At 39.7% G+C, this 27,208-nt stretch overlaps 1 protein-coding gene across 1 annotated transcript; it reads left to right on the top strand.

The window, feature by feature from the left end:
- The first annotated feature begins 983 nt into the window (after positions 1-983).
- zgc:112083 (uncharacterized protein LOC550461 homolog) lies at positions 984-22,256 on the top strand. Its single transcript, XM_057839751.1, has 9 exons — positions 984-1,070; positions 7,406-7,558; positions 7,623-7,849; positions 9,291-9,555; positions 9,630-9,704; positions 14,242-14,362; positions 14,420-14,558; positions 14,626-14,750; positions 20,576-22,256. The coding sequence occupies exons 2-9, from the start codon at positions 7,408-7,410 to the stop codon at positions 20,955-20,957; spliced, it is 1,485 nt and encodes a 494-aa protein (XP_057695734.1). The 5' UTR covers positions 984-1,070; positions 7,406-7,407; the 3' UTR covers positions 20,958-22,256.
- Positions 22,257-27,208: the final 4,952 nt, after the last annotated feature.

Raw genomic sequence — 27,208 nt, 5'->3', positions numbered from 1 at the left:
AATTAGGCTCATATTGGTGAGAAATGTAGCCCTGACCACCGTTCACCCAACTATTTGGTCTTATTAATGTCCCGTGCCCAGCAAAAAGTGTTCATGCAGGTTATGCTGTTATATCGTCCCTACCAATATTGAGACCAAACATACGTCCTTGCTGTCTGTGGTTATGCCACTTCACATTTCTAAGCATGAGAAAATAACAATTTGCATAAAAGAAACTGAAACAATCATTGAATATGTAATCATAATGTTACATGGGAAAACGAACAGACAAGATCTTCCAATGAAGGTCGTAATACATACAAGAAATATTTGCCAAAACATCAAAAGGCAAAAAAAATTATATTTCCATTTAATAATCATTTTGACAAAAAGGAATAAAAGAAAAGAAAAAAAAAAACAAGAACCCAAGTTGATCTGCATTTTGTTTTGAAGTTGTTTTTTAAATTGCAAGGTGACCACAAGATAATTTGGGTAAAACAGCTAGTCAATCAGCTACATTACTCAATTAGATTGTATTGCCATGCTGTGATGTTTCTGTCTGTTTTCCTGCGAATCAGTCATCCTGACATAACAATGCATCAATAATTCATTGCTTATGTCTAGTGTCATTTCAGAGCAGCTTGACATATTGAATAAATGATTCGTGAGGACACTCTTACAGTAAAACACTACCTAGATCTCATCATTTTTTGGTTTTGGATTTTAAACATTTCATGCTAGAGTCAATAAAATTAATGCATGTATGAACAATGCTGACTCTGGCATATTTATAATGATGTTTTTTTTTACTGATGTGTTGATCATTGTGCATTGTCCTCATCAAATATAGAAATGTAATGTTTTTATTAACCAATAACCACACATTTTTATGAACACAAATCACAAATATCGAAAATAAATAAATAAAACACAGCCGTTAGAGGGCTCTGTTTTAGTGTATTACTTTTGAGACCCGTCAAAGAAGAAAGTCGTTTCCTGTTTGGCGCCAAGGAAACCCGGAAGTAAACAAGGGAAGACACGCAACAGTAGAGCTGAGAACCCGCTTGATGTTTGGCGTCACATAACTATCTGTAAGAACCCTTTCCCACATTTTAGTTAACATTCGTGTCACAAATATGAATTTAAAAAAATATGCACTGTATTTTACATTGTCAAAGAATGAGTACGAACGTTTTTATTCATATTAGAAGTCTTTAAAAATGTCCGACGCTTAAGGTCAGAAGGGATAGTTTAATTCGAGTAATTTTCTTTGCTACAATTTAATGGTTTAACGAGCAATTTGGCCCATAAAATGATGTGGTTGCACGTTACATTGATATCTATGCACAAACTCATTTGTACTATCATATCTAGTCAGCCATCTGCCTCCCAACTGAGAACTGTCGCACTGTATTACCAGTACATCACCAACTCCTGCTAGCACTTATCACTTTACTCCAAATCTGTGTACATGGTAACCTGTGTTTTTATGTTAGCCTTATACTTTTGTTTTATGTGGAGCCCGTTATGGCGAAGCTTTAAATCTCGTTGTAGGCAATGACAGTACTATGACAATTAAGGTGTTCTGTTTATATGTGATGACTTTTATTCTTTTCTGTCTATATGTGATGACTTTTATGTGAATATTAGTCCACTTGGTTTTGTCCAATCACATTCCCATCCTTGCCACTCAACCAATCATAAAGGGACAGACAGCATCTACTGTAAATGACCTTCATTTGAAAGGCTGTTGCTCAAAGTATTAAAGTCATGCAAATTAGGGCTGTCCCTAACAATTAGGCTTGCCAGCCGTCCCTTGAAATACGGAATCGTTCCGTAATTGGGAATTAAAAGTTGCGTTCCGTATCGAACCAATACGGAACGCAGTTTATTCCGTATTCCACAATTGTCCCATGGGGCGACCATGCACGACCAGCGGCTCCGGCCAGTGGCGCCTCCAGAAATTTTTCATAGGTGTGGCCAGATGGGGCCACTTAAAATCTTGGGGTGGCCAAAACTAAAAGCCATAATTTCAGGTTTTCATTATATTATCGCAGTAAAAAGGTCAGGGGAAAACTTAAGAAAGACTTAAAGAGCATATGACACGAGAAAAAAAGTCTAAAATGTCATTATTATGTGAATTAGAATCATATTTTGAGACGATTCGACTATATACAACAATTTAGCAAAGCACAGATGACGAGAAATTAGTCTTTTAATCTGCCGGTTAGCCACGGCTACCATTATAGGGCTGTAGCGTACCCAACAGGTGGATGACGTCAGCGGGAGACTGGGCTCATCGGTTTTACTATTCAGCTCATTGAGGGGGAATTATTCAGAACGAGGAAAACGCGATGAAGAAAGCCGCAAAATGTCATTGTTTCAGTCTCTCTACTCCAATATTTTTACAGGATATTCTTTTTACCCAAGTATTTTTCCCCAATAGCTATATAAATGGCTTAAGAAGGACCAGTCAGCCCGTTGAGGGGGAACTATTCACAATGAGGAAAACGCGACGAAGAGAGCGGCAAAATGTCATTGTTTCTGTCTCTTTGCTTCAATATTTTTACAGGATACTCTTTTTATCCAAGTATTTTCCCCAATTGCTAAATAAATGGCATGGTCATGACAAATAACAGTCTTGTGCTGAATGGAATATGAAATAATAAAAATGCATTTATTCAGGACGACATGGCAAAATTACTCCATAATGGTCAAAACTGTCGACTTCACCTTTACTGTCGCACCTCCCGAACGATATTTTATGACACCTAAATCGGACATATGTCATTTCCCTTCCCTGGCTTCGGAGAATGTAAACAAACCAGAAGGCGTGACAGCTAGCCGACATGCTAACCCGAACCGAGTGATGTTTCAAAGTCTTCAAAGCGGAAAATCACACATAGCTATCCTGGATTATTTGACATGACGACCCGGTTGTCGAATGTCTTAGCGGATCGGCAAACCGCCCGGCGGAGAGCAATTTACAGTTCGTTCCCCGGAGGAGGGCGGCTGGAGCTAACGCAGCTAACGTGCTGCTGCTAATGCATTAGGAGAGCTTTTTACATGCCTATCAATGATCAAACGTAAGTAGTCCTTCATTTAAAGGAAGTTTGTAGTGTTTACTTTGTAATCGCTGTATTCGTATTTGACATAATACAAAACAAGATGTTTACTCACTTCATCGTAAGTCCAATGGTCCCACAGTGAATATCCACGGTGAATGGGAACCTTTTGAAACTCCAAAAAGGCGCATACGCCTCTCCCTCATACAGAATGATTTTTCTGCAGCCGTTCGGCTGGCGTGATGCGAAAAATAAACGTATTAATCCGCAAAATCAGCTGAATCCTTCGTCCTCATACACAACAGTACACTGTAGCATGAAGAGGACGTCTTCTACCGTACACGTCACAGCGCCCTCCTCCTTAATGCAAGACCGAAGCCGGAAGTCACTAATTTTCCTGGCGCGGGATTCAAAAAACTAAATAAATATAGCGATCGCTTCCACACACATCCAAGCGGTCCATATCATTCAGGAGCATAAAATACCGCGTGTATTATGAAATAAACATGCTTTTTCGTGTCACAGACACTTTAAGGACACGGCTACTGATATACTTTAGTGTATAGTGTAATATTTGATGTTACTAATGATTTAATGTGCCTAGTCCATTACTGTCCAGTCAACATTTTGAGTTCCACAACAATTCTGTTTTATTGTGTTATGTATATATTAGGCATAAGGTGTACATTTAACTAGGGCTGTCAAACAATTAAAATTTTTAATCGAGTTAATCACAGCTTAAAAATTAATTAATCGTAATTAATCGCAATTCAAACCATCTCTAAAATATGCCATATTTTTCTGTAAATTATTGTTGGAATGGAAAGATAAGACAAGACGGATATATACAATCAACATCCTGTACATAAGTACTGTATTTGTTTATTATAACAATAAATCCACAAGATTAGGAGTGGGAACCTCAGGGCACCTCACGATATGATACGATTCGCGATACAAGGCTCACGATAACGATTATATCACGATACAGCGATTATCGATATATTGGTCAGAAATTGGATACATGACATTCTACGATACAACTGTTGAAACGAAAAAAAAAAAAAAGATATTTGAAAATAGAAAAAATACTGTTTAAGTCATTTATTAAACAGTGACACCTTTTCTGTGCAACATTGCTGTAAAATATAAATCTACTGCAAATTGTGCCCCTGCACATATAGAGGAAACCAACCACGACCACTGATATCGCTTGGAGAGATCATGATGAATGGCACCCTTAATTTATTTAAAGTTTTAAATCTTTAAAAAAATAAATAAATAAAAAGTGCCGTAGGTGTCAGCAGTTGAGCTTGGAGTGGGGCAATGATAAAATTGGTGGGTCTTTTCTTCGGATATGAACTTTGTTGCTTGGTTTGAGCACTTCCGCTATCTGCTTCAGCATTTAAGATGTCAGACTTGCTCAGTCACAGTCTTCCTCACCTTAAAAACAACAAAATAAAACAAAAAATATTAGCTACTTCATAGCGTTTGAGTTGAAGTTCTGATTTTTTTTTTTGTGTTGGAAGTATTGAATTAAAAAAAATATTAATTGAATGTATAGAAATTAAAAATTCAATAATTACCTATTTTTAATATGTAGGCTACATTAATTATCATGCACATCACTTTATATATCTTGGAACCTATTCAAACCATTTTTATAGCTTATTGTATCAAAATGACAGTAATAACAGTTTGTGTAGAAAACTAGATGGAAATTGGTTCTCAAATAAATCGGTAAATTCATGTGGGCTTGTTCGATATTCATTTTCATCCAGTTTAGTGTCCTGGTTTATTTTATATCATTCAACACCAAATGTCATCAAAATAATACATGTAAATTAAAAAGTCAATTACATTGCAAAACTTTCTTACCTCAAGTGATGAAAGCGAAGCTCACAAACCCCAGTGTCCACTACGTCACCAGCTCCCAGTGAAACTTATTTTTCTTGGACAATTCTTGCATACAGCAAAGTCCTTGTTCACCTTACTTCCTTTCTTGTTGGTGTAAAATCTAAAGTGTGTCCCCATGTGTGATTTGTAGCAATATTTTTCTCCTTTTTTCCTCCACCGTTCTCACTGAGCTTTTTTATTTTTTCAACCCACTTGGAGCTTCCTCTTCTTCTCTAGACAACTTGTGCGCACTTTACCCTCACCGCCACTCACGAGCGCCCCTAATGGACCGCCAAGGAATTGCTCAACAAACATTGAGCAGTTTACAGCATCCATACTCCATTGTATGGCCAATATGTTAAATAAAAGTATCGATTCTTGGCGGGAGCATATCGATAACCCATCGGGTTGCAAAATATCGCGATATATCGCTGTATCGAGATATTGTCACACTCTTACACAAGATGGCATTAACTTTATTAACATTCTTTCTGTGAAAGGGATACACGGATAGAAATACTTGTAATTCTTAAAGGATAAATGTGAGTTTGTATATTGTGACTAAATATTGCCATCTAGTGTATTTGTTGAACTTTCAGTAAATGATACTGTAGCGACTTAACTGTTCTGCCCAAATGCATAATGGGAAGTGGTGCAGCCATGACTGTGTGTGGTGGCTGCAAATGCTATATCTTCTCTGCGTTGGGTACACTACAGGGTGTTAAGAAAAAGATCAACTCCTGTCATTCTTCCCCACGTCGCTTCCCACAATATTTATAGGTGCTGTGGGAGAGATGACAAAGCTTTTGCCAATTAAAAGCACGGCCCCAATGAATGCTTGTATCTACTCCACTCTGCCTCTTATCTCTGTATATGAGTAAAACGGCGCCATTGTAGGCTGTTTGCGGCAATGCGTGAATGAGTCGTACAGGGGAGGGGCGGTGCGCCCAGCCCATGCACGTCTGTCAGACACAAACACATACCTGCGCTCATGAGTGAACACCGAGCCAACAATAATGAACAAAAAGAGCAGGAGATATTAAAGACAGCAAGATGGTTATCTGCCTGCCCGCTGCTGTCTGCCCAGCACTGCGCTCCACTTCCGGGTTGGTTGCCTACTTACCTCGCTTGCTCTGCTCAATGCACCGCCCCACGCGTTTTCAAGACAAAGATTTCTTTAAAAGCAGACGCTCAGGAGTCAGGACACCCCACCTCATCCTCAAAAGAGGAAACGTCTCCAAAAAATTAAATTAAATTAAATTTGCAAACGATTACCTAATGTTCTAATTTTGTTTGTGGGCCCCATCAGGGCATGGGCCCTTAGAAATCATATCACTTTTCACCCCTATACGGCGCCCCTGCACCTGAGTGACAGCGTTTCAGGTGTTTGTTCATAGCAGGGGTGCTGCCATGGTACGCAAGCTCGGCTTTTTCAAAGGCTGTAAATGACAGTGAATCCCTCCCATTTTTTTCTTGAAAATAAGACCATACTATGGACTGCTTTTTTTGCTTTATTTGCTCACGGTCCTCTTCCCCGCTCAAAACTCTTGTCTCCCAAGCCAACTTTGCACACGTGCTTTCAACTGTTTTTTTTTTTTTTAAATATCTAAGGCTGTTTCACACTATAGCGGCAGCCTAGTGTGAAGGGATCAGCGGCAACCCATTCATTGTGTATGTGGGAGGGGACCTCTTAGTGAAAGTGAGCGGCGATGGCCGTTTTGGACGAAGCCGAAAGTCTTGAGTGAATTTTCGCAGAGGGGCAGTGCCCAATATAGAGACTTATTCTGTTTTCATAGCTCTGCTGCGCTGACGTCAACAACGTATCCATCGGCAGAAGGGCAGGCATACTGATATCTGTGCTATTAGGCTGTTTCGGCTGACAGATACACGCAAATCACAGCCAACGAACCCTTGATGAATGCACTTTTTTTTAAAGTTTCGCGAGTTCTCACTAACTGTCGATGGTGTATTGTGCTCGTTGACAAATTTATGTTGATAATGGAAATTGAAAAAAATCTTAGACCTCTGACAATGGATAAAATGGTTTAACACAAAAAATGACACATTATGAGCGCAGACATTTTGTGACTTGAAGTTATACCCACGCACATACACACTGATAGACTCGAGCACACGTGTATGTGATAATGGGTATTATTGACCTCATGAGGAAGGGCTGGCAGTCTGGGATACTCGTATATGATTGGCTCAAATAGTACTGACATTGATTAAATATCTGCCCATACAAAGGTTACTTTTTTTCTGGAAACACTGGCTTTTGTTAACTTTTTTTTCCTCCACTACACATTTAGAAAAAATAAGTCCCGTGTGTTTTTCAATTATTAAAAGAGATTCTTATTGCTGGGATGCGCCTGGTAAATGTGTTGCATACTAATGGCATTAATCTGTGCGTTCTCATGTGTAAAATGCAATGTTTATGTGTAAAATGCAATGTCTGTGGCCAGCGATGATGACCACCAAGAGGCTGGACCACTTCGAGGTGGTTTGCGAGTGGGGGTCATGCGGCTACAGAGGCAGCAGCATGGAAGAGCTGAGCGACCACATGTCTCAGCATCTGCGAGACTACTTGGGGGACAAAGACACCCTGGAGGAGTTAGGTGAGGCTGTAGTTGATTGGAACCCGTGCCACGTATTCTATTGACTGTCGTTTGCACTTCTCAGACGAGTATGCCTGCATGTGGGAAGGCTGCGAGTTTGTCTCCATGGGCAGCCCGGTCCAGCTGGAGTCTCACATGTACTTCCACATCTACCACGGCAAGCTCAAGTTTTTGGGTTCTCAGCTGCTTCAGTCTCGACCTGACCTACCTGCCTGCAACCACGCTGTGCACACCAACAACTTGCTGCCCGAGGGTTCCGACCAACACCTGTGCCATTGGGATAACTGTGATGTAAAGCTTTTACGCACACAATAACTCTTTCACTGCCAATCACCCTTTTCATCATACTGCTGTGAATTTAAATGAGTTTATCTCTAGTGGACGTCCAATCCATGTATACTGGGAGTTCGTTCATTTGCTGCCAACATCCTAGTTCAAATGGATTGGACGTCTATCACTGTCAATGGCAGCCAATGAGGTAAAAATCAACAGAGTTGGCCAAATTTTAATGATCAAACTATGAATTGGCAAAGACATTTGATTTCATACAAATAAATGTGAGTGTTTATGTACAGTATGAACAAGCTACAAAGTGCTTGTCAGGCAGAACATCCTACTTTGGACTAGGGCTGCAGCTACCGATTATTTTAGTAGTCGATTAATCGATGAACCAGTTCGAATAATCGAATAATCTGTTAACGACATAAAAAATTTAAAATAACTGAGCTGAGCCTCAAACGGCATATAATGAGAATTTAAGTACAACAAAAGGACAATTGGATAACTCACATAGCAAAGGTCCGCTAGCTTAAATGCTATAAAATGCTAACGTCTTTTTATTTATTTATTTATTTTTTTAAACAATCCACTTAACAAATGGTTCAAACACATATTCCCACAAAAACGTCTAAATATGCCCATAAAGGAAATCACAAACGCATTAAAAAAAGATTAGCTCAAACAAAAACTTAGCTTATGTTGGTTTTACCAGAGAGCATCTGGATTTAGCCATGTGAAATGAGTTATGTCAAATTCACTGTTGCCACTACAGGGCAGTACATCCACCCAAATCAATAAAAATAAATGCAAACACCTTCAAAACAAACCATTACAATGCCACTTTAATTAAACAAATACTCAAAGCAGCAAAATTTAATTCAAATCTTTTTTCTAATCGATTAATCATTGCAGCACTACTTTGGACCCCCTAGCGGGCCGCTTCCGTTTAACGCCTCTATAACAATGAATTCAAAGCTATTTTTTAATCGTACTTGTATTTCAACTCTACTGCCATATTAAAAAAATCATCTATGCTATTTGATTGGCTACCATTGATGGCGATAGATGTTCAATCCATTTGAGCTTTGAGATAATTCGCTGCCTCTTAGGTCAAATGGATTAGGTGTCTTTTGTCAAATAAAGTTTTACCGGTTAATATCTTTTGGTGTAAATATCCCATAATACAGTGAGGACAGCTGTGGCTTATAGTCCAGTGCAATTTATCTATGAAGAAATACTGTTTTCGTGTCAAATTTGATGGGTGGCGGCTTTTAGTCAGGTGCGCCTTTAAGTCCAAAAATTAAGGTACATTGTGTACTGGTTTCCTGAAGCTCCTTCCTTCATACAGTAGCTCTCGTCAGCATCTCCCAGTCAAAATATATTGGACGTCAGGTGCCGTCAATCTCACCCAAACATAATCATTCACAGTCTCACTTGTTATTTTTCTCCACAGAGCTCATTCACCAACCCCGAGTGGTTCTACCGGCATGTGGACAATCACGTGGAAAGTGCAGAGCACAAGCCGCTCTCTCATCAACGGCAGGCTCTCTTCTGCCACTGGTCGGGCTGCGACGTCTACGTCAAGATCCGCTACCGCCTGAGAGAACACGTACGAAGTCACACGCAAGAACGACTAGTTGCCTGTCCCACATGCGGCAGCATTTTCTCTTGCAATACCAAACTCTTTGACCACCTCCAAAGGCAGGCACAGCCACTGGGTAGGTGGACTGCACATGAATATTCCACCTGATTCTTATGAGTGGTTCTAACAGTCCTGAATCTTTTTTCACAGATTCACTCGTGTGTGAACACTGTGGCAAAGCCTTTTCCAGTGAGAGACTATTGCGGGGTCATGTTCGACAACATGGTAACAGCTCAAATTCCAACATCATTCATTGTCATGCCATGCTAGCCAATCCAATCCTAAAGTTAATTTTAAAAAAAACACATTCTAAAAATACAAATAAATTGGCATGACTTTCTGTTATCATCAATCAATTTTGTGGCTATCTGTACATGAATAGAATAGAATAGAATAGAATGCCTTTATTGTACTATATATACTACAGTCATGTGAAAAAATTAGGACACCCCATTAAATATTCAGTTCAATACCAACAAAAATTAACATTGTTTTACTCATTAAACCAAATATATCAACAAAAATGCATATTCTAACTAAGGAAAGAGTAAACCCTACCACTTGATAGCTAGTGTTACCCCCCTTTGGTTGAAATAACTCCAGTGAGATGCTTTTTGCAGCCATCTACCAGTCTTTGACATCGGTCTGAAGAAAGTTTGCCCCACTCCTCAACACAGAATACTTTCAACAGTGAGATGTTTGAGGGGTTTCTTGCATGTACAGCCCGTTTCAAGTCACCCCACAGCATCTCAATGGGATTAAGATCTGTGCGTTGACTCTCCATTTCTTCTTTTTCAGCCAGTTCTTGGTGGATTTACTGGTATGTTTTGGGTCATTGTCATGTTACAGGGTCCAATTTCGCTTCAGTTTTAATTTTTTTCACAGATAATCTCAAATGTTCCTCAAGCACCCTCTGATAAACGATATAATTCATGGTGGATTCTATGATGGTGAGCTTGCCAGGTCGTGCTGCAGCAAAGCATTCCCATGACACTTCCACCTCAATGCTTCACAGTTGGTATGAGGTTCTTTTCCTGAATTGCTGTCTTCACCAAACATGTCCTGTTCTAGTGTCCAAATAATTCAATTTTAGATTCATCTGCCCAAAGAACATTATTCCAGAAGTCCTGGTCTTTGTCCATTCACTCTAGCAAACTTCAGGCTGGCCTTCATGTTCTTTTTGGAGAGCAATGGTTTCCTCCTTGCACACCACCCATTAAGGTTAAACTTGTGAAGTCTCTTCCTAATTTTAGAGGCATGCACTTTCAAATCAGCAGAGGCAAGAGCCTGTTGTAGGTCTCGTGATGAAATTTTAGGGTTTTTGGAGACTTTTTTTTAGGACCTTGCGGTCTGCTCTCAGGGTGAACTTGCTTGGATAGACAGACCTGGGCATGTTGGCAGTTGTTTTGAACGTCCTCCACTTGTAGACTATTTTCCGGACAGTGTAATGGCTGATTTTATTTTCTTTGGAGAGCTTTGGAAATCCCTTACCAGAATCATAAGCATCTGAAATCTTCTTTCTGAAGGCCTCAGACAGCTCCTTTGATGTCACCATGGTGTTTTCTCTTATTTCAACAGTCAGTCACTGTTGAAAGTATTCTGCGTTGAGGAGTGGGGCAAACTTTCTTCAGACCGATGTCAAAGGCTGGTAGATGGCTACAAAAAGCATCTCAATGAAGTTATTTCAGCCAAAGGAGGTAACAGTAGCTATTAGATTGTAGGGTGTCCTAAATTTTTCCTCAGTTAGAATATGCATTTTTGTTGATATATATATGATGTATGTACCGGTAAGTAAAACAAAGTTATTTTTTGTTGTTTACCTGCAATTAAATCACTTTCTTTTCCAAAGATAAAAACTATCAGACATTGATATGTGAACATTTTTCAATAAAGAACTGAATATTTAATGGGGTGTCCTAATTTTTTTACATGACTGCATATGGAGTTTTTAGAGATGATTTAAAATACTTTTCTACTCCATGGACGCTCCACCACTTGGAATAAATAATTAATAAATATTAGGGGTGCACGATATCCATTCTTTGAAACCGATATCGATAACGTCCTGCTGCCTAAGGCCGATACCGATACGATAACCGATAATGTATATAAATTTTTGAACACCTGTACGTCAAAAATACTAGTGGTGGATTCAGCGTAGATTTGCCTTTGACATAACCAGAATTTTCATGATGACATGAACATTATTATAATGAACATAACAAAGACAACAGTTTTGACTTCAAATAAAGTGCCCATATTCATTTTTTTAAATAAATATAATATGAGTCAATCACAATCAATCAGTGAAAATCATTGACCATGTGTTCCCCTGAACAATAACCACATAACTAAAACAAACATAAACCCAACAGGTATTGTGCTTTGTCTGCAGATAAAACTTTTGGTGCAACAGGAGAAGAGACTTTAGTCGTCTTGGTCCATCAAACAGCTTTGTTACCCTGGCAATGGCGTACCGCACGCAGGCTATTTTTAGACCGTGACGGTGACGTCGCATCATAAAGCGGAAGTAAAGCCGAAGTGGGACATTATAGACCCGCCCTCGCATAGACTCAATGTAATTTGTGCTACTTTTCGCCAGTAATCTTTCAAACACGAACATGCCGATCATGTATTGCTTTTTTGGAAGTTGTAGAAACGACTCTACACATTACGACACATGAAGGATGTTTTCCTCTTACGTTTCCGGAAACCAAAAACTCGGGAGGAAAAAATGTGAAGACCGAATCAATTTGCGCGGACTTTAACATCGGCTCGGTGAATCCATTCACATTTCATATGCAGTAAACATTATGTTGGGTTGGCATGGTCTTTCAGAGGACAAAGAGATAAGCCATTTTTATATTTTTAACTTATTCTTTTAGCGTAACGTTGAGCTGTACTGCTTCTGTCTGACAATGAATGACCTGAAAAGAATTACAATGGTATCTGACTGCCACTGTTACCGTTTTTGTTATAGATAAGTATGTATATATAAAAAAACAACTTTAGTAAGGGGGAAGTGTAAATAAATGATAGAATTAAGATGTGTTATCAATGAAAACATTTAAAGTGTTCGTTGGCTGTCACTGAGTAGCATTTGCGATCGCTACACAAAGCTAACTAAATTACCCCCAAGAACGGTAAGAGACAACCAGAGGATATATAAGAAAGACAGGGCTGATGCGCTACACAAAGCTAACTAAATTACCCCCAAGAACGGTAAGAGACAACCAGAGGATATATAAGAAAGACAGGGCTGATGGTAAAGGATAGCTTGTTGAAACAGGAGAATGTCATTGTCAGTCGTGTCGATAAAAAAGCTAAAGCTATGCTTAGGTCGGCTCGTTTTTTTCGTCTTTTTCAACATTCGACACTCAAGCCATCTCTTTAACTGAACATTTATATGTTCTTCCACATCTTTGCCAGTGAATTTGGCACCAGGCACATAATTTTTGGAGAGAATTGGTAGGTTTAGGTCTGTAAACATCTCCTTCGTACACGATTTCCATTCATTTCCTATTAGGGACAAACGGTGGCTTGTCCCTACTTAGCAACAGTAGCTAATGTCATGAATATTAATGAGCGGAAGTGACGTGTTGCTTGCGGTACGCCATTATAGGACAGCAAGCCTATCAATAACCAAAAGGCTTCTCATTAACTTGTAACCATAGCACTGTAAAAGGCAAACATTGTCTAATTGCCATAGTAAGGTTCATCACTCAGGGATGGAAAAATAAGGCCTCTAGAGCAGTAACAAAACTTTGCATACTGGCAAAACAGGAGTGGAAACAAACGCACACATCCCAATCCACCAACACAGTGCCAAAAATAATATTAATTGGCCCGATAATATGTAATGTTATTGGATTTATTGGGATGACGTCATAATTCCTATTATCGGACCGATAATTATCGTGCACCTCTAATAAATATCGGTGGAAACGACGCTACTCAAGCACTTTATTATGCTTGTTGTTAACAGGCGTTTGTAAATCTGACATTAGTAGATTGTTTTCCTCTTGGAGATGCCTGTGTATCATCCAGGCAGGTTGTTTTTAGCATGGGGTTTTTACAGTTGCTGTCATATTTTCACGATCAAAGAACTGTTCCGCCCCAGTCCGGCGCCAAATCTCTTGCCGGAACATCGTTCCGGACCGTTCCGTTCCACTTTCACCCCTGATGTAACATTCAGTATACTCTGGGAGCTTCGAGGACCAGCCGTTCTGTATTTTTGCTTTTCATACCCTGAAATTTCTTTGTTAACAAGAGGCGAAATTTTCCCAAATTTCAGAAGATATTGTCGTTATAATATGGGGAATTTTCATAAATGGACACTAAAAATAGCTAACAGTGGACAGTGACACTGGGAATGAACAGAGAACTTTTTTGTTAATTGAATAATATATTTAAATGTAAAAACAACTCATGATTAAAGATGGTTTATCCAGGACAATAAAATCATTTTTAAAAAATTCTACTTATATTAGTTTTTATAGACTGAATTTGAATGAAACACCTCAAGGACATAGCAAAATTCTATTAGATCCTTTTACCAGAAGTATATGAAATTAAAAAAAAAAAAAAAAAAAAAAAAAAAAGAATTTAGGAGCCTGTACCCTTGAATTTATAATAGACAGCAATCGATAATACACAAAAACATAAGATGAATGTGTATTTGTCTATTTTTTTATGAAAACAGAGCTTAATTTATACTGAGAACGCAAATGGCACCCTATAAAAAAAGACACTGTCGTTTCAGTGAATCATGTCAAGTGCCCTTTCTGCGACATGACATGCACCACGCTGGCCGCGCTGAAGATCCACATCCGCTTCCGACACTGCGACGAGCGGCCTTTCCCGTGTGACTTTTGCGATAAAAGGTACGTTCGTTCACTTCAAGACGTGCTTGTCCTCTACGATGTTTCTGTTCCTGTCAGGTTCAAGAACCAGCGAGACCTGAATAAGCACACATTCGTCCACAACGAGGGCTCGCTGTTCCGCTGCTCCGTGGAAGGCTGCCAGTATTCGTGCCAGACGTACCAGTCCATGAGCCAGCATTTCAAGAGGGAGCACGAGGTCGCTTGCTTAGCTCGCTTGTCTACCTTGAGCTCATGAAATGAGTGATGTCTCGTTTTGTGTGCAGGTAGGGGGCGTGTCTAAGTATAAATGTCACCTTTGTGACAAGGTGTTCTCCTGGTGTTACACGCTCACACTTCACCTGCGAAAGAAACATGAACTCAAGTGGCCATCGGGTCATTCGCGATTCAGGTTGGTGATGTCATCATAAAGCAAAGTCACACGTTGCGAACCAGGAAGCAATAAAAAGTTTTAAAAATTGTTGAAATAAAATAGTGTACCGCATGAATGCGTGACCTCACCATTGAAAACCGGAAGGGCTCAACATAGGAGCGCGCTGGCATACAACCCATGCAAGTACTGCTTGTTTTCTGCCGGTAATCTTTCAAAAAAGAACATGCCGAATAAACACTGCTGCTATGGAACTTGTACAAATGACTCAAGACATTACGACCATCCACATATGAAGGATGTTTTCCTTCTGTGTTTCCCGAAACCAGAAACTCAGAGAGAAAAAATTTGAACAATGGATCAACTTGTGCAGACGTACAAAAGACCAGTTAATGCCAGCTAGGTGAAGCCATTAACCTTCATATTGAAGGAATCTGACGTTCCAGCCAGACTACCGGAATCACACCAGCCGAATCGCCGGACCCGCGCTGGCGCAGCTCCAAAGACCCGGGCCGGCGGGACCCTGGCAATCTGCCCAGAAGGGCCAAACTCCGCGCGTTCACCTTAGTCTTAAACCTTTGTACTGACTGCATTTTGAAAGGTTTAAAGAAGGCTCACCGAAAACAAGTTGACAATTTATTCAGGTCGACAGCGAGCAAAACGGCAAGGCAAAACGGAAACACACAGGCAGGGAGGCAAGCTTGTTCCAAGGTCACCATACCAGTAGTCAACAAAAGCATCTCGACAGAAAAAGACAAGACTTAGTTCAAAGTTCGCTCTCGCAGGGCGGGCCGTGGGCAGGAAGAAGAGTGTGTTTGGGATTATTGTCTGTTTGTGGATTGGACAGGAGGATTCGGGAGTTACTGTTGTCCGGGCAACAAATGTTGTGGATTTTGCCACCTCAGCATCAAAGGGGCTCTGGGAGTCTTGTCAGTCGTGTTATCAGTTGGATATCGGGCGTTTTCCGATGCTCCTTGTGTTGGGACAGAGCGGCCCGCCATTTGTTCTGGACTGTCCGGGAGAACTGATTGCCAGAGTTGGTGCATCAATGTTGCTCATGATGCACACGTTGGGCTTCCGTGATAAGAAGGCGTCGTGTATCTTTTATGCCCTAAATTCTGCTTGTTTTCCTTAAACAATGGTATAAGTGCTGTTTATTTTATATTGGGCGTGTTGGAGTTATACAAAAAGTCAAACTGTAAATACGAGAAACAATACTATTCCCTGATTAATTATATATTGTGTGTTAGAGTAATGCAAACAGTTAGACGTTGCCTACGAGAAAAGGTACGATCTCCTTTGATATGCAGTAAACATTTTGTTGGGAGATGACAATCCCGATCCATTGCTTGCCACGAAGAGGTAACCCATTTACTTATTTTGTATTTCGTGACGGTTTACTGTGCTGCTTCTGTCTGACAGTGAATTAACTTAAAAAAAAAAATATATATATATATATATATATATATATATATATATGTATACATATATACAGGGGTGCACATAATTTTTTTGCCCAGGTTCTCAGAGGAGGACCTGGAGATGTGACTTGGTCCTCATTGAGCTTGAGAGCCGACCCGCCTGATGCGATAAATTTATGACAAGCTTTACTTAGAGCCAATTAACTTTAATTAATTATATTAACAGTTAATGCTTGATTAACATCAACTGGCACAACAAAATTGCCATTACTTTGAAGTGAAATGTAAAGAAATAAAAAGCACCAATTCAAAATAAAGGGCATTATGCGGCTCCCACATTAACTCCAAGCCTTTTTAAAAGTGGGATGTCCTCCTCATAAGACCTCATTGAACGTGCATGTTTAGCTTTGTAAAATACGAGCAAAAACACGTTTGTCAGTGCATGTCGCTGTTCATTACCTTTATTCCGCCCTATTCCACCACTTGTCCATAGGGCGAGTGGGGTCCTGTTTGACATCAATAGTTTGCTTAATTGCCACATGCTCTGTTTTTTTCGTGCTTTTCAAAGTTTGGATGGCTGAAATTCTTTGACCGTACATAAAATGCGCTGCTCTTATCGGCGACATTGGGATTCTCACGGCACATTTTGTACCGCATATCCGTGCGAGCATCATTTGCTTCTAGCCATGGTACCTCCTGTAGCCACTTTTCAGCCAAAGTCCTTTTTTACGGTAGCTCCGGTGACGTCTCTGTCGTCTGTCTGTCTTTTGACGGGGGTGGGGGAACATGGAAGTAATTACTCAGTGTGGCCTGCCTCTTCGACATTTTGAGGAGCTATTTTCTCGTGTCCGCCGCAAATACAGTGGTCAGCCATCGGTACGCAAAAGCGTATGGAAGCCGTTGAGGGCCAGCGCGTTTGTCTACGTCCAGTACGCATGCGCGCATGCGAACCACTTATGTGCACCCCTGTATATATATATATATATATTAGGGCTGTCAAAATTATCGCGTTAACGCGCGGTAATTAATTTTTTAAATTAATCACGTTAAAATATTTGACGCAATTAACGCACATGTCCCGCTCAGACAGTATTCTGCCTTTTGGTAAGTTTTACAGCAAGGCTTTTTGTGCTGCAACAGCGAACTCTTGTGGTTGCTTTGCGACATGGTTTATTTTCTTGCCAATTCAGTATGGCTTCACGACTTCTCGGGCTGACGCCTACGTTGTCATGTTGTGTTTATATGATCCTTGGACAAGATTTGTCCGTAAGTATGGTTGTTGTAAAGAATGTACATATTATGTTAGTAAGCGAAATGTTATATTTTTTGTATGAGACGCTTTTTGTTGATGTTAAGTGAACCTGTATAGCGTGCTAAGCTAACGTTGTTGCTAATGCAATACTTGTGTACTTTTTTTGTAGTTTTACGACGGTCTAAAGAGGACAATGGTTTGAGGCCAATTTATTAATAAATCAGATGAAAAAAGAAGGAGTCTGATTATTAAGGCGTCGTTCACTAGCTGTCTAGCTTTGGAAAAAGTAGGCGCTTCGGAGTGAGGACAGCATAGACAGATTTAAATGACAGTAGAGTGAAATGCCCACTACAGTCCTTATGTACCGTATGTTGAATGTATATATCCATCTTGTGTCTTATCTTTCCATTCCAACAATTTATTTTACAGAATATATATATAATTCACAGAAAAATATGGCATATTTTATAGATGGTTTGAATTGCGATTAATTACGATTAATTAATTTTTAAGCTGTAATTAACTCGATTAAATTATTTGTTTATTAATTTATTAATTTGAGTACATTTGAGTACAGTGAACTCATTGTCATGTTCAAGAAACCAGTCTGAGATGATTCCAGCTTTATGACATGGTGCATTATCCTGCTGAAAGTAGCCATCAGAAGTTGGGTACATTGTGGTCATAAGGGGATGGACATGGTCAGCAACAATACTCAGGTAAGCTGTGGCGTTCCAACGATGCTCAATTGGTACCAAGGGGCCCAAAGAGTGCCAAGAAAATATTCCCCACACCATTACATCACCACCACCAGCCTGAACCGTTGATACAAGGCAGGATGGATCCATGCTTTCATGTTGTTGATGCCAAATTCTGACCCTACCATCCGCAGCAGAAATCGAGACTCATCAGACCAGGCAACGTTTTTCTAATCTTCTATTGTCCAGTTTCGATGAGCTTGAGCAAACTGTAGCCTCAGTTTCCTGTTCTTAGTTGAAAGGAGTGGCACCCGGCGTGGTCTTCTGCTGCTGTAGCCCATCTGCCTCAAAGTTCGACGTACTGTGCGTTCAGAGATGCTCTTCTGCCTACCTTGGTTGTAACGGGTGGTTATTTGAGTCACTGTTGCCTTTCTATCAGCTCAAACTAGTCTGGCCATTCTCCTCTGACCTCTGGCATCAACAAGGCATTGCCGCCCACAGAACTGCCGCTCACTGGATATTTTTTCTTTTTCGGACCATTCTCTGTAAACCGTAGTGATGGTTGTGTGTGAAAATCCCAGTAGATCAGCAGTTTCTGAAATACTCAGACCAGCCTTTCTGGCACCAACAACCATGCCACGTTCAAAGTCACTCAAATCACCTTTCTTCCCCATACTGATGCTCGGTTTGAACTGCAGGAGATTGTCTTTAACCATGTCTACATGCCTAAATGCACTGAGTTGACGCCATGTGATTGGCTGATTAGAAATTAAGTGTCAAGTTGGACAGGTGTACCTAATAAAGTGGCCGGTGAGGAAATATATATACAGTGGTACCTCTACATACGAATTTAATTCGTTCCAGGACCTTGTTTGTAAGTCGAAATGGTCGTATGTCGAGCAGGATTTTCCCATAGGAATACATTATAATTCCATTAATTCGTTCCAAAGCCTAAAAACATACACTAAATTCTTAATAAATACTGCTGGCACTGTTACAAATGGCAATTAAACATAGAAAAACAAATAAGTTATAAATAAATAATTCAGAATAATATAAGAAGAAGAAGAAGAATTAATAATTATTCCTGAAAATAATGTAACGAATCGGATTCTAATATGGCGGACACTTTTTACTGTCCCTGAACGCACCGCGAAGGTGACGTCTCCAGTGAGATAGGTCGGTGCGGTACAGATAATACTTTCGTTTTCCTGAGAGCAGTCAACTGCTTAAGACAATGAGCGTTTTGTGTTGGATAAGTTCTTAAATAAATGATAAAAACGTGACAAAGCTGGCGATTTCCTTGGCAATGTTACCACAATAATAATTGTCACCTTAACTTATAAATAGTGGCGAACGGTGGTCATAAGAGGACCATGGAGCTGTATTGTTGAGCCGGTTCAGGGACGCGCACCCCAAGCTCATATTTTTCTATAACTTGCATCTTCATTTCAAAGGTAAGCATCACTTTTTTCCTTGTTTCTCCAACTGTATCAACTTTTTTTGAAAACTGTGTTGATTTCTCACATAAGAAAATCCACCGTGGGTTCGTTTGCAGTGCTGTCATGTCGTCGTATTTCGAGCAACTCGTCGGATGTAGAAACAAATGGCGGCTCAAATTTTACGTCGGATGTCGAAAAGATCGTGTGTCGAAGTGATCGTATGTAGAGGTACCACTGTATCTTATATATTACAACAGTCATGTAGGCATATTTTTCTAAAATATGGATATTTAAATAAATGAGCCATTTTTCCCCTTGGTCTTTATGTAGTACGCCGTAAGCCTGTTCATGCATACAAATAGGCCCTAGATTTAACAGCTTTACCTTTTCTGTTGTAAAGAAACAACCTTAGTAAGGGGGAAGTGTAAATAAATTAATAGAATTAAGATTTGTTATTAATGAAAAAATTTAAATGTTCGTTGGCTGTCACCGAGTAGCATTTGCGATTGCTACACAAAAATAGCAATATAAATTACTCCCAAGAACAGTCGTAGAGGAGGTAAGACAACCAGAGGATATAAAATATAAGAAAGACAGGGCATATGGTGGTAAAGGATAGCTTGTTGAAACAGGAGAATGTCATTGTCAGTGGCGTAAGCCAATGCACACAAGAAAAAGGTATCGATTAAAAAAAAGCTACCTCTGGATCAGGTCGGCACTTTTACCCGTCTTTTCAGCCCTCGCATTCAAGCCATCTCTTTAAACATTTGTATGTTCTTCCACATCTTTACCAGACATCATTTTCGGACAGAATTGGTAGGTTTAGCTCAGTAAACATCTCGTTCGTACACTATTTGCATGCATCTAGCATGAGGGAGAAACGCGAGCTTGACCCTCCTAGCAGCAGTTGCTAACGTCAATAATATTAATGAGCAAAAGTTGTTGCGTGCGCTACGATATTCTAGCATTCACCAAGATTGGCTCGTTTAACTCTTTTCCGATCAGTCAAAATGGATTGATGTTTATTTTCCAGATACAGGAAGGACGCCGACGGCTTTCTAAAACTCAACATGGTGCGTGTGGAGACGGAGGAGGTGACCAAAGAAATCATGAAGAACATGAACAAGAGACCCACAGGCCTTCGCAAGAGCCCGCGAAGGCGTGGCGAGAAAGAGGCCGCGCCCGATGGCGGAAGCTCTTCCTCGACTTCTTCCTTCTCCGAGGAGGACACGTCTGCTCAGTCGAGCCCTCGCAGAGGCGACGAGTCCCCCGTGTACTGTGTCATGAGCACCATCCCGCAAATCGACGACGAGCCGGTCGGGACCGCCCGGGAGGAGCAAGACGCCGGCGGGACGTCCAGAGCCGTTCAGGCCCTCACCATGGTGGCGAGGGGGTTGGGCATGGATGTCGTGTGATTCCATTTAAACTTGTTATTGAGTGATTGTCGATTTGAATTTGCATTGTTCTAGACTTCAAAATTTTTTTCCAGCTACTTTTAAATTTTTACACATATGTTTTTCATGTCATTTTATTAGCCCGTGCCATTTGTCTGACTGATCTTATCCTGCCAATGTGTTAACTGGCGATACATGTAAAAAATAAACACATTTTAAAAGATGTCCACTCCTTTGCCAATCAGACCTTCACTTTTATTCACATCTGTAGGATAAGACAGATGATATGGTTGACATTTGAAGCATCGGAATTTTTTTTTGCAATTCAATTTAAGGCCTCAAGCAGGCTGAATGGAGGAGATGACCTGCTGACATGGAGGTGCAGAACGGGTGGGTTCAGTGGAGGAAGGAGTGGGTTTTTTTGCTGTGAGTGTAGCTTTAGCTTAGAGAATCTGCCACGAGGCCATTCGTACAGCTTGTCTTCAACCCCCAAAAGATGTCCGTGGGTTGCATCTAGCAGCAGCTGCGGCTTACACCACGGATCACTGGTGTGCGCCATTCCTTCAAGTCCCTGCTTCATGTACTTCCTGGTGTGGCGATGCCGCCATATTCCTTCAAGCGCATTCGGAGCAGCCTCCAGCGGGATGGGCCGAAAAACATTCTGCAGGGTTTTTCTTCTCACTGGTCCGAAAGCAGATGGCAGAGCTGACACGGACAAAAGTGTCATTACTGCTGTGACAACACAAGATTATGCACTGTATAGGCCTACAGTAAGAAGCAGAAGTATTTGCACCCTTTGTGATTTTGCAAGTTCACCCACTTAGAAAATAGGTTGATGTCTGAAATTTCAATCTTAGATGTACAGCGTATCACAAAAGCGAGTACACCCCTCGCATTTCTGCGATATTTATATCTTCTCATGGGACAACACTGACAAAATGACACTGTGACAACATGAAAAGTAGTAAATATTAGCATTGATTTTCTCAGTGGGGTTCAGTGTCTTGCTCAAGGACACTTAGACGAGTTCATCAGGGCGGAGAATCGAACCCACATCCTCTGGGTTGGGGGACAATTACTCTATACATGGTGTTCTTCGGATGCAATTCAGTATTCTTTCTCCCCCAAACACGAGAACCTGTGTTTCTACCAAAATGTTCTATTTTGGTTTCATCTGACCATAACGCATTCTCCCAGTCCTCTTCTGGATAATCCAAATGCTCTTTAGCGAACTGCAGACGGGCCTGGACGGGTACTGGCTTCAGCAGGGGGACACGTCTGGCAGTGCAGGATTTGAGTCCCTGGCGGCGCATTGTGTTACTGATAGTAGCCTTTGTTACTGTGGTCCCAGGTCTCTGTAGGTCATTCACTAGGTCCCCCCATGTGGTTCTGGGATTTTTGCTCACCGTTCTTGTTATCATTTTGACGCCATGGGGTGAGATCTTGCATGGAGCTCCAGATCGATGGAGATTATCAGTGGTCTTGTATGGCTTTCATTTTCTAATAATTGCTCCCACAGTTGATTTCCTTACACCAAGCGTTTTACCTATTGCAGATTCAGTCTTCCCAGCCTGGTGCAGGTCTACAATTTTGTCTGTGGTGTCCTTCGACAGCTCTTTGGCCATAGTGGAGTTTGGAGTGTGACTGACTGAGGTTGTGGACAGGTGTCTTTTATGCCGATAATGAGTTAAAACAGGTGCCATTAATACGGGTAACGAGTGGAGCCTCGTTAGACCGGTTAGAAGAAGTTAGACCTCTTTGACAGCCAGAAATCTTACTTGTTTGTAGGTGACCAGATACTTTTTTTCCACTCTAATTTGAAAAGAAATTCTTTAAAAAATTTTCACATTCTGTCTCTCATGGTTCACCCATGTTGACAATTACAGGCCTCTCTAATCTTTTCAAGTAGGAGAACTTGCACAATTGGTGTTTGACTAAATACTTATTTGCCCCACTGTACATAATCACCAAGTCATGTTACATGAACCACTTTATTCACTTACATGCATGTGGAAACATGAACCACTCAGGTGTCCTGGAGGCCAGAAAGTAGGATGCGCGGAATCTGTCATATTTGACAGCTTTCTGCTTGACACACACAATGGGAAGCAAACAAAGTATAACTTTTACATAGACAAATTTCATAGAATTTACAAAAAAAAAAAAAAATCACCTTTAGCTGCTGGCTGTAATAAATGTTCCATGCAATGTTGACATGCAGCGAGCTCCATCTCACACCACTCTAATGTACATACACAAACACATGCTTGTCAGAATAGAAGATATGCACAATCAGCATAGTTGGTTGAGGGCGTCCTCACAGAGGTGTGCTGGGTGGTCCTCATGGCGGTGGCCACCTGGCAGAAAAGGCCTCCCCAATTCAAATGGATTGGACGTCTATGGCTGTCAGAGTTAAGCATAGGCGGAGTTTGACTTTTGGGGCAGGGTGGGCACAACATGTTGATGACCCCGAAACGCAGTGTCAGCAATAAAATTAACTTACAACAATATTTATAATAATAAGTTGACAATGAGCGTTTTTGTTTCCCCTCATTCTTGAGGGGAATTCTAAATCAGGCTGCTTAGGCAATACTTTTCACCAAGATCGTCATCCATTGAATTTGGTACACCCGCCGGTGTCGTGCCAATGTAGTTACCCCAGTCAAAAAAGTGTATCCCTTGGGCATATGGAGGTAGATTTGTGTCTTCATTTTTCAATCCAAATAAATAGTTGCCTCAATAAAAATAAAAAGTTGCTTCAATCAAAATATATATTTTCAATTAAAAAAAAAAAAGTCGCTTCAATCAAAAAAAATGTGTTTGAATGCAAAAATACATTTGAAACTCAAAAAATGCATGTGAAAGCTATTTTTCTTTGTTTGATTTTTTTTTTTTTTTTTTTTGGATTTAGGCAACTTTTTTGATTGAAGTAATGTTTTGGTGTTTGGGCCACATTTTGGTTAGGACGTTTTTGTCTTTATTATTCAATCAAAAAATTAGTTCAAGAAAAAAAAAGAAAATGTCAGTCATAGAGAACATTTTTGAATGGCAAAAAATACTTGAGATTGAAAAATTTGCATTTGAACACTTAATTTGTCATTGAAAAAATTTTATTTGATTGAAGCAATCCTTTTTGTGTTTGGGCCATATGGGTAGAACATTTGTGTCAAAATCATTCAATCCCAAAAAAAGTTGCTTCAATAAAAAAAAAAATAAATAAAAAAAAATTCAAAGAAAAAAAATCCTTTGAAAAATAAAATTGCCCTCCCCTATTTTTTTTATTTGAAAATTATATGCGAAGCAAATGACCATCTAAGGTGCTAGTCACATGATCTGTTCGAAAAATAATTTTGACCCTTTGTTAAAAATTTTTTTGTTTTTGTTCATTTAATTCATTTTTGTTGCAGTTTTATTGCTTTACAACTTTTATATATATATATAGGAAAGTCAATTTTTTGTCCACGGGGGGGGGCTTAAAATCCGCTTCATGCCATTGTGCAATAGCAACATTGATGATGGATTTTGCAACTCAAAATTACTGGAAAAAAAGAAAAGAAATGCCATTTCCGGAAAAATTGCATGGGGATGCTTTGTTCTACTGGTCGGTAACTTTATCCCCCATTCCCACTGTAACATAAGAATATATCAATACAATTGACTGAATTGATTAATATACTGTAAGTGGATTTGACGGTTATATTTTCGTTTAGGGCTACAGCTGTGAATTATTTTAGTAGTCGATTAATCGAGGAACTAGTTGGAATAATTGAGTAATCGGATAAGGAACATAAAAAAGAATACCTGAGCTGAGCCTCAAACGGTATAATAAAATAAATAAATGAGGATCTAAGGACAACAAAAGAACAATTGGCTAACTTATATAGCAAAACTCCGCTAGCTTAAATGCTATAAAATGCCAACCTTTTTTTTTTCTTCACAATGCTCTTAACAAATGGTTCAAACACATATTCCCACAAAAAAAAAAAAAACGGCTAAATACACCTATAAACCAAATTACAAATGCATTAAAAAAAAAAAAAACATTAGCGCAAACAAAAACTTAGCTTATGTCGGTCTTAACAGGGAGCAGCTTGATTCAGCCATGTGAAATGCGTTACGTCATATTCTCTGTTGCCAGTGTAGCCACCCAAATTAATAAAACTAAATGTAAACACTTTCAAAACAAACCATTAAAACGCCACTTTAATTAAACGAATGCTTGAAGCAGCAAAATGTTTTCGAATCTTTTCTAATTGAATTGCTCGAGTTAACTGAATAATCGTTGCAGCAGTATTTTCATTCGCCTGCCTGAATCGGCCATGTATTATTTTCAGGCTGCTGGTTTTTTTTCTAAACAATCGGGATGCGCTTAACTTCGAGCCCTGTGATGCCATTGGAAGTGATTACTATTGACTAACCCTAACAGTGGAAACAGAGGAAAAGATGGGAACCTTACATTTGAATGATTCAGTGTGATTTAATGGGGAGGTATTTCATGAAAAATGATGAGTGGGTCTCTGTGGTGCGGGAAGTGGGGTGCTGCAGCACCTCTTGGTGTTGGGTAGATTTTTATTTTTTTTGTTAAAAATAAATCAAATAAAACACTGAAACAATAGCCATAAGCAGATTTTAAGGGGGGCCAAGCCCCCGTTAGTGTGCAAAAAGTGTCATTGTATGTAATTGACTTTCCTATATACAGTGGGGCAAATAAGTATTTAATCAACCACTAATTGTGCAAGTTCTCCCACTTGAAAATATTAGAGAGGCCTGTAATTGTCAACATGGTTAAACCTCAACCATGAGAGACAGAATGTGGGGAAAAAAACAGAAAATCACATTGTTTGATTTTTAAAGAATTTATTTGCAAATCATGGTGGAAAATAAGTATTTGGTCAATACCAAAAGTTCATCTCAATACTTTGTCATGTACCCTTCGTTGGAAATAACGGAGGCCAAACGTTTTCTGTAACTCTTCACAAGCTTTTCACACACTGTTGCTGGTATTTTGGCCCATTCCTCCATGTAGATCTCCTCTAGAGCAGTGATGTTTTGGTGCTGTCGTCGGGCAACACGGACTTTCACTCTCTAATGTTTTCAAGTGGGAGAACTTGCACAATTAGTGGTTGACTAAATACTTATTTGCCCCACTGTATGGCAGAAAACACAGACAAGACTGAAAAAGCAGTTTCTGCTCTTGCACTCCTCTTTAAAAGAAACTGCTGTATTTTAAGCTAAAACAACAGTTGTGTTTGATAGAATAATGTGTCTATATGCTGCCATAGCAGATTCATGGCAGATTAAGCCCTTGAACTATTTTAAATTTGTCCGTTTTACCCTGAAAACCCCTGTTTACAGACGTCGCGCAACCGCTTTTGTTTCAACCAGCCATAAAACAAAGATAATTAATTATATTCATTATTCAAAATGTCCGTCATTTTTAGCTTAGAATCATTCATTGATGTCTCATATTTCGTTTAAAAAAAAAAAAGAAAACGACTTTAAAAAAATTATTCACTCACATATTTTAGCTTTTAAACAAATTATGTCACAATGAAAAAAATAGCATCTGTAAAAAAAAGTCACGGATATCTACCTCATAACTATCGCTTAATTGTATTTTTTTTTTTGTTACTGTCGCATTTTCGCCGATATGTTAGATGATAAATAATTGATCCAAACAAAAAAAAAATTGGAAAAAAAAAATGTTTAAAAGGGTAAATAAATGAAAAAGAAAATCTTGACCACTCCTTGATGTCTGCGATTTCTGCATCTCGACCCTTGTTATATGACCATGTTTCATCCACAAAATCCCCCTGTGGCCATTCACAGCTGTGTCTTGACACTCAGTGATACATGCTACATGGACTTTTTGGATCAAAACAAAGTTGGTACGCGATAATATCTCGTTAAAGTCATGGCATCTGTAATTCTGTTCTGTGAATGAATCGATACACTCGCATCGCGTACCTTTGTATCTCGACCACAATCCATATCGGTTATTTTCCACACCTCTAGCAATATCTTGTTAAAACCATGGGGTCTTTAGTTATGCTCTCGCATGCTCTCACCTCCAGATTGGGTTTTACTGTTTAATTAAAAAAATATATTTTTTAAATGCCCTCCTGCTCAAAATGTTTCTTCCCCCAGAAAATTGAGATTTTAAGCTTTCAAATGATGTATCACACTTACTTGCCTGGTATACCAGACTCATCGCTGTTCCAGCGATTAAGTCTGGCGACCGTCCGGCGGATCAAATTCCGAGGGCGGAGCAA

This window comes from Corythoichthys intestinalis, chromosome 6 (genome assembly GCF_030265065.1).
Source record: "Corythoichthys intestinalis isolate RoL2023-P3 chromosome 6, ASM3026506v1, whole genome shotgun sequence".
In the NCBI taxonomy this organism is placed as follows: Eukaryota; Metazoa; Chordata; class Actinopteri; order Syngnathiformes; family Syngnathidae; genus Corythoichthys; species Corythoichthys intestinalis.
Note: the sequence above shows the minus strand (reverse complement) of the source record. Positions and strands in the feature narration are given on the sequence as shown.

Bases quoted from the DNA above. Each gene is read 5' to 3' on its own strand.
- zgc:112083 (XM_057839751.1), top strand. From the start codon at position 7,408: ATGATGACCACCAAGAGGCTGGACCACTTCGAGGTGGTTTGCGAGTGG. The intron at 14,363-14,419 runs GTACGTTCGTTC...TGTTCCTGTCAG, and splicing joins TGTGACTTTTGCGATAAAAG to GTTCAAGAACCAGCGAGACC. The intron at 14,559-14,625 runs GTCGCTTGCTTA...TTTTGTGTGCAG, and splicing joins ATTTCAAGAGGGAGCACGAG to GTAGGGGGCGTGTCTAAGTA.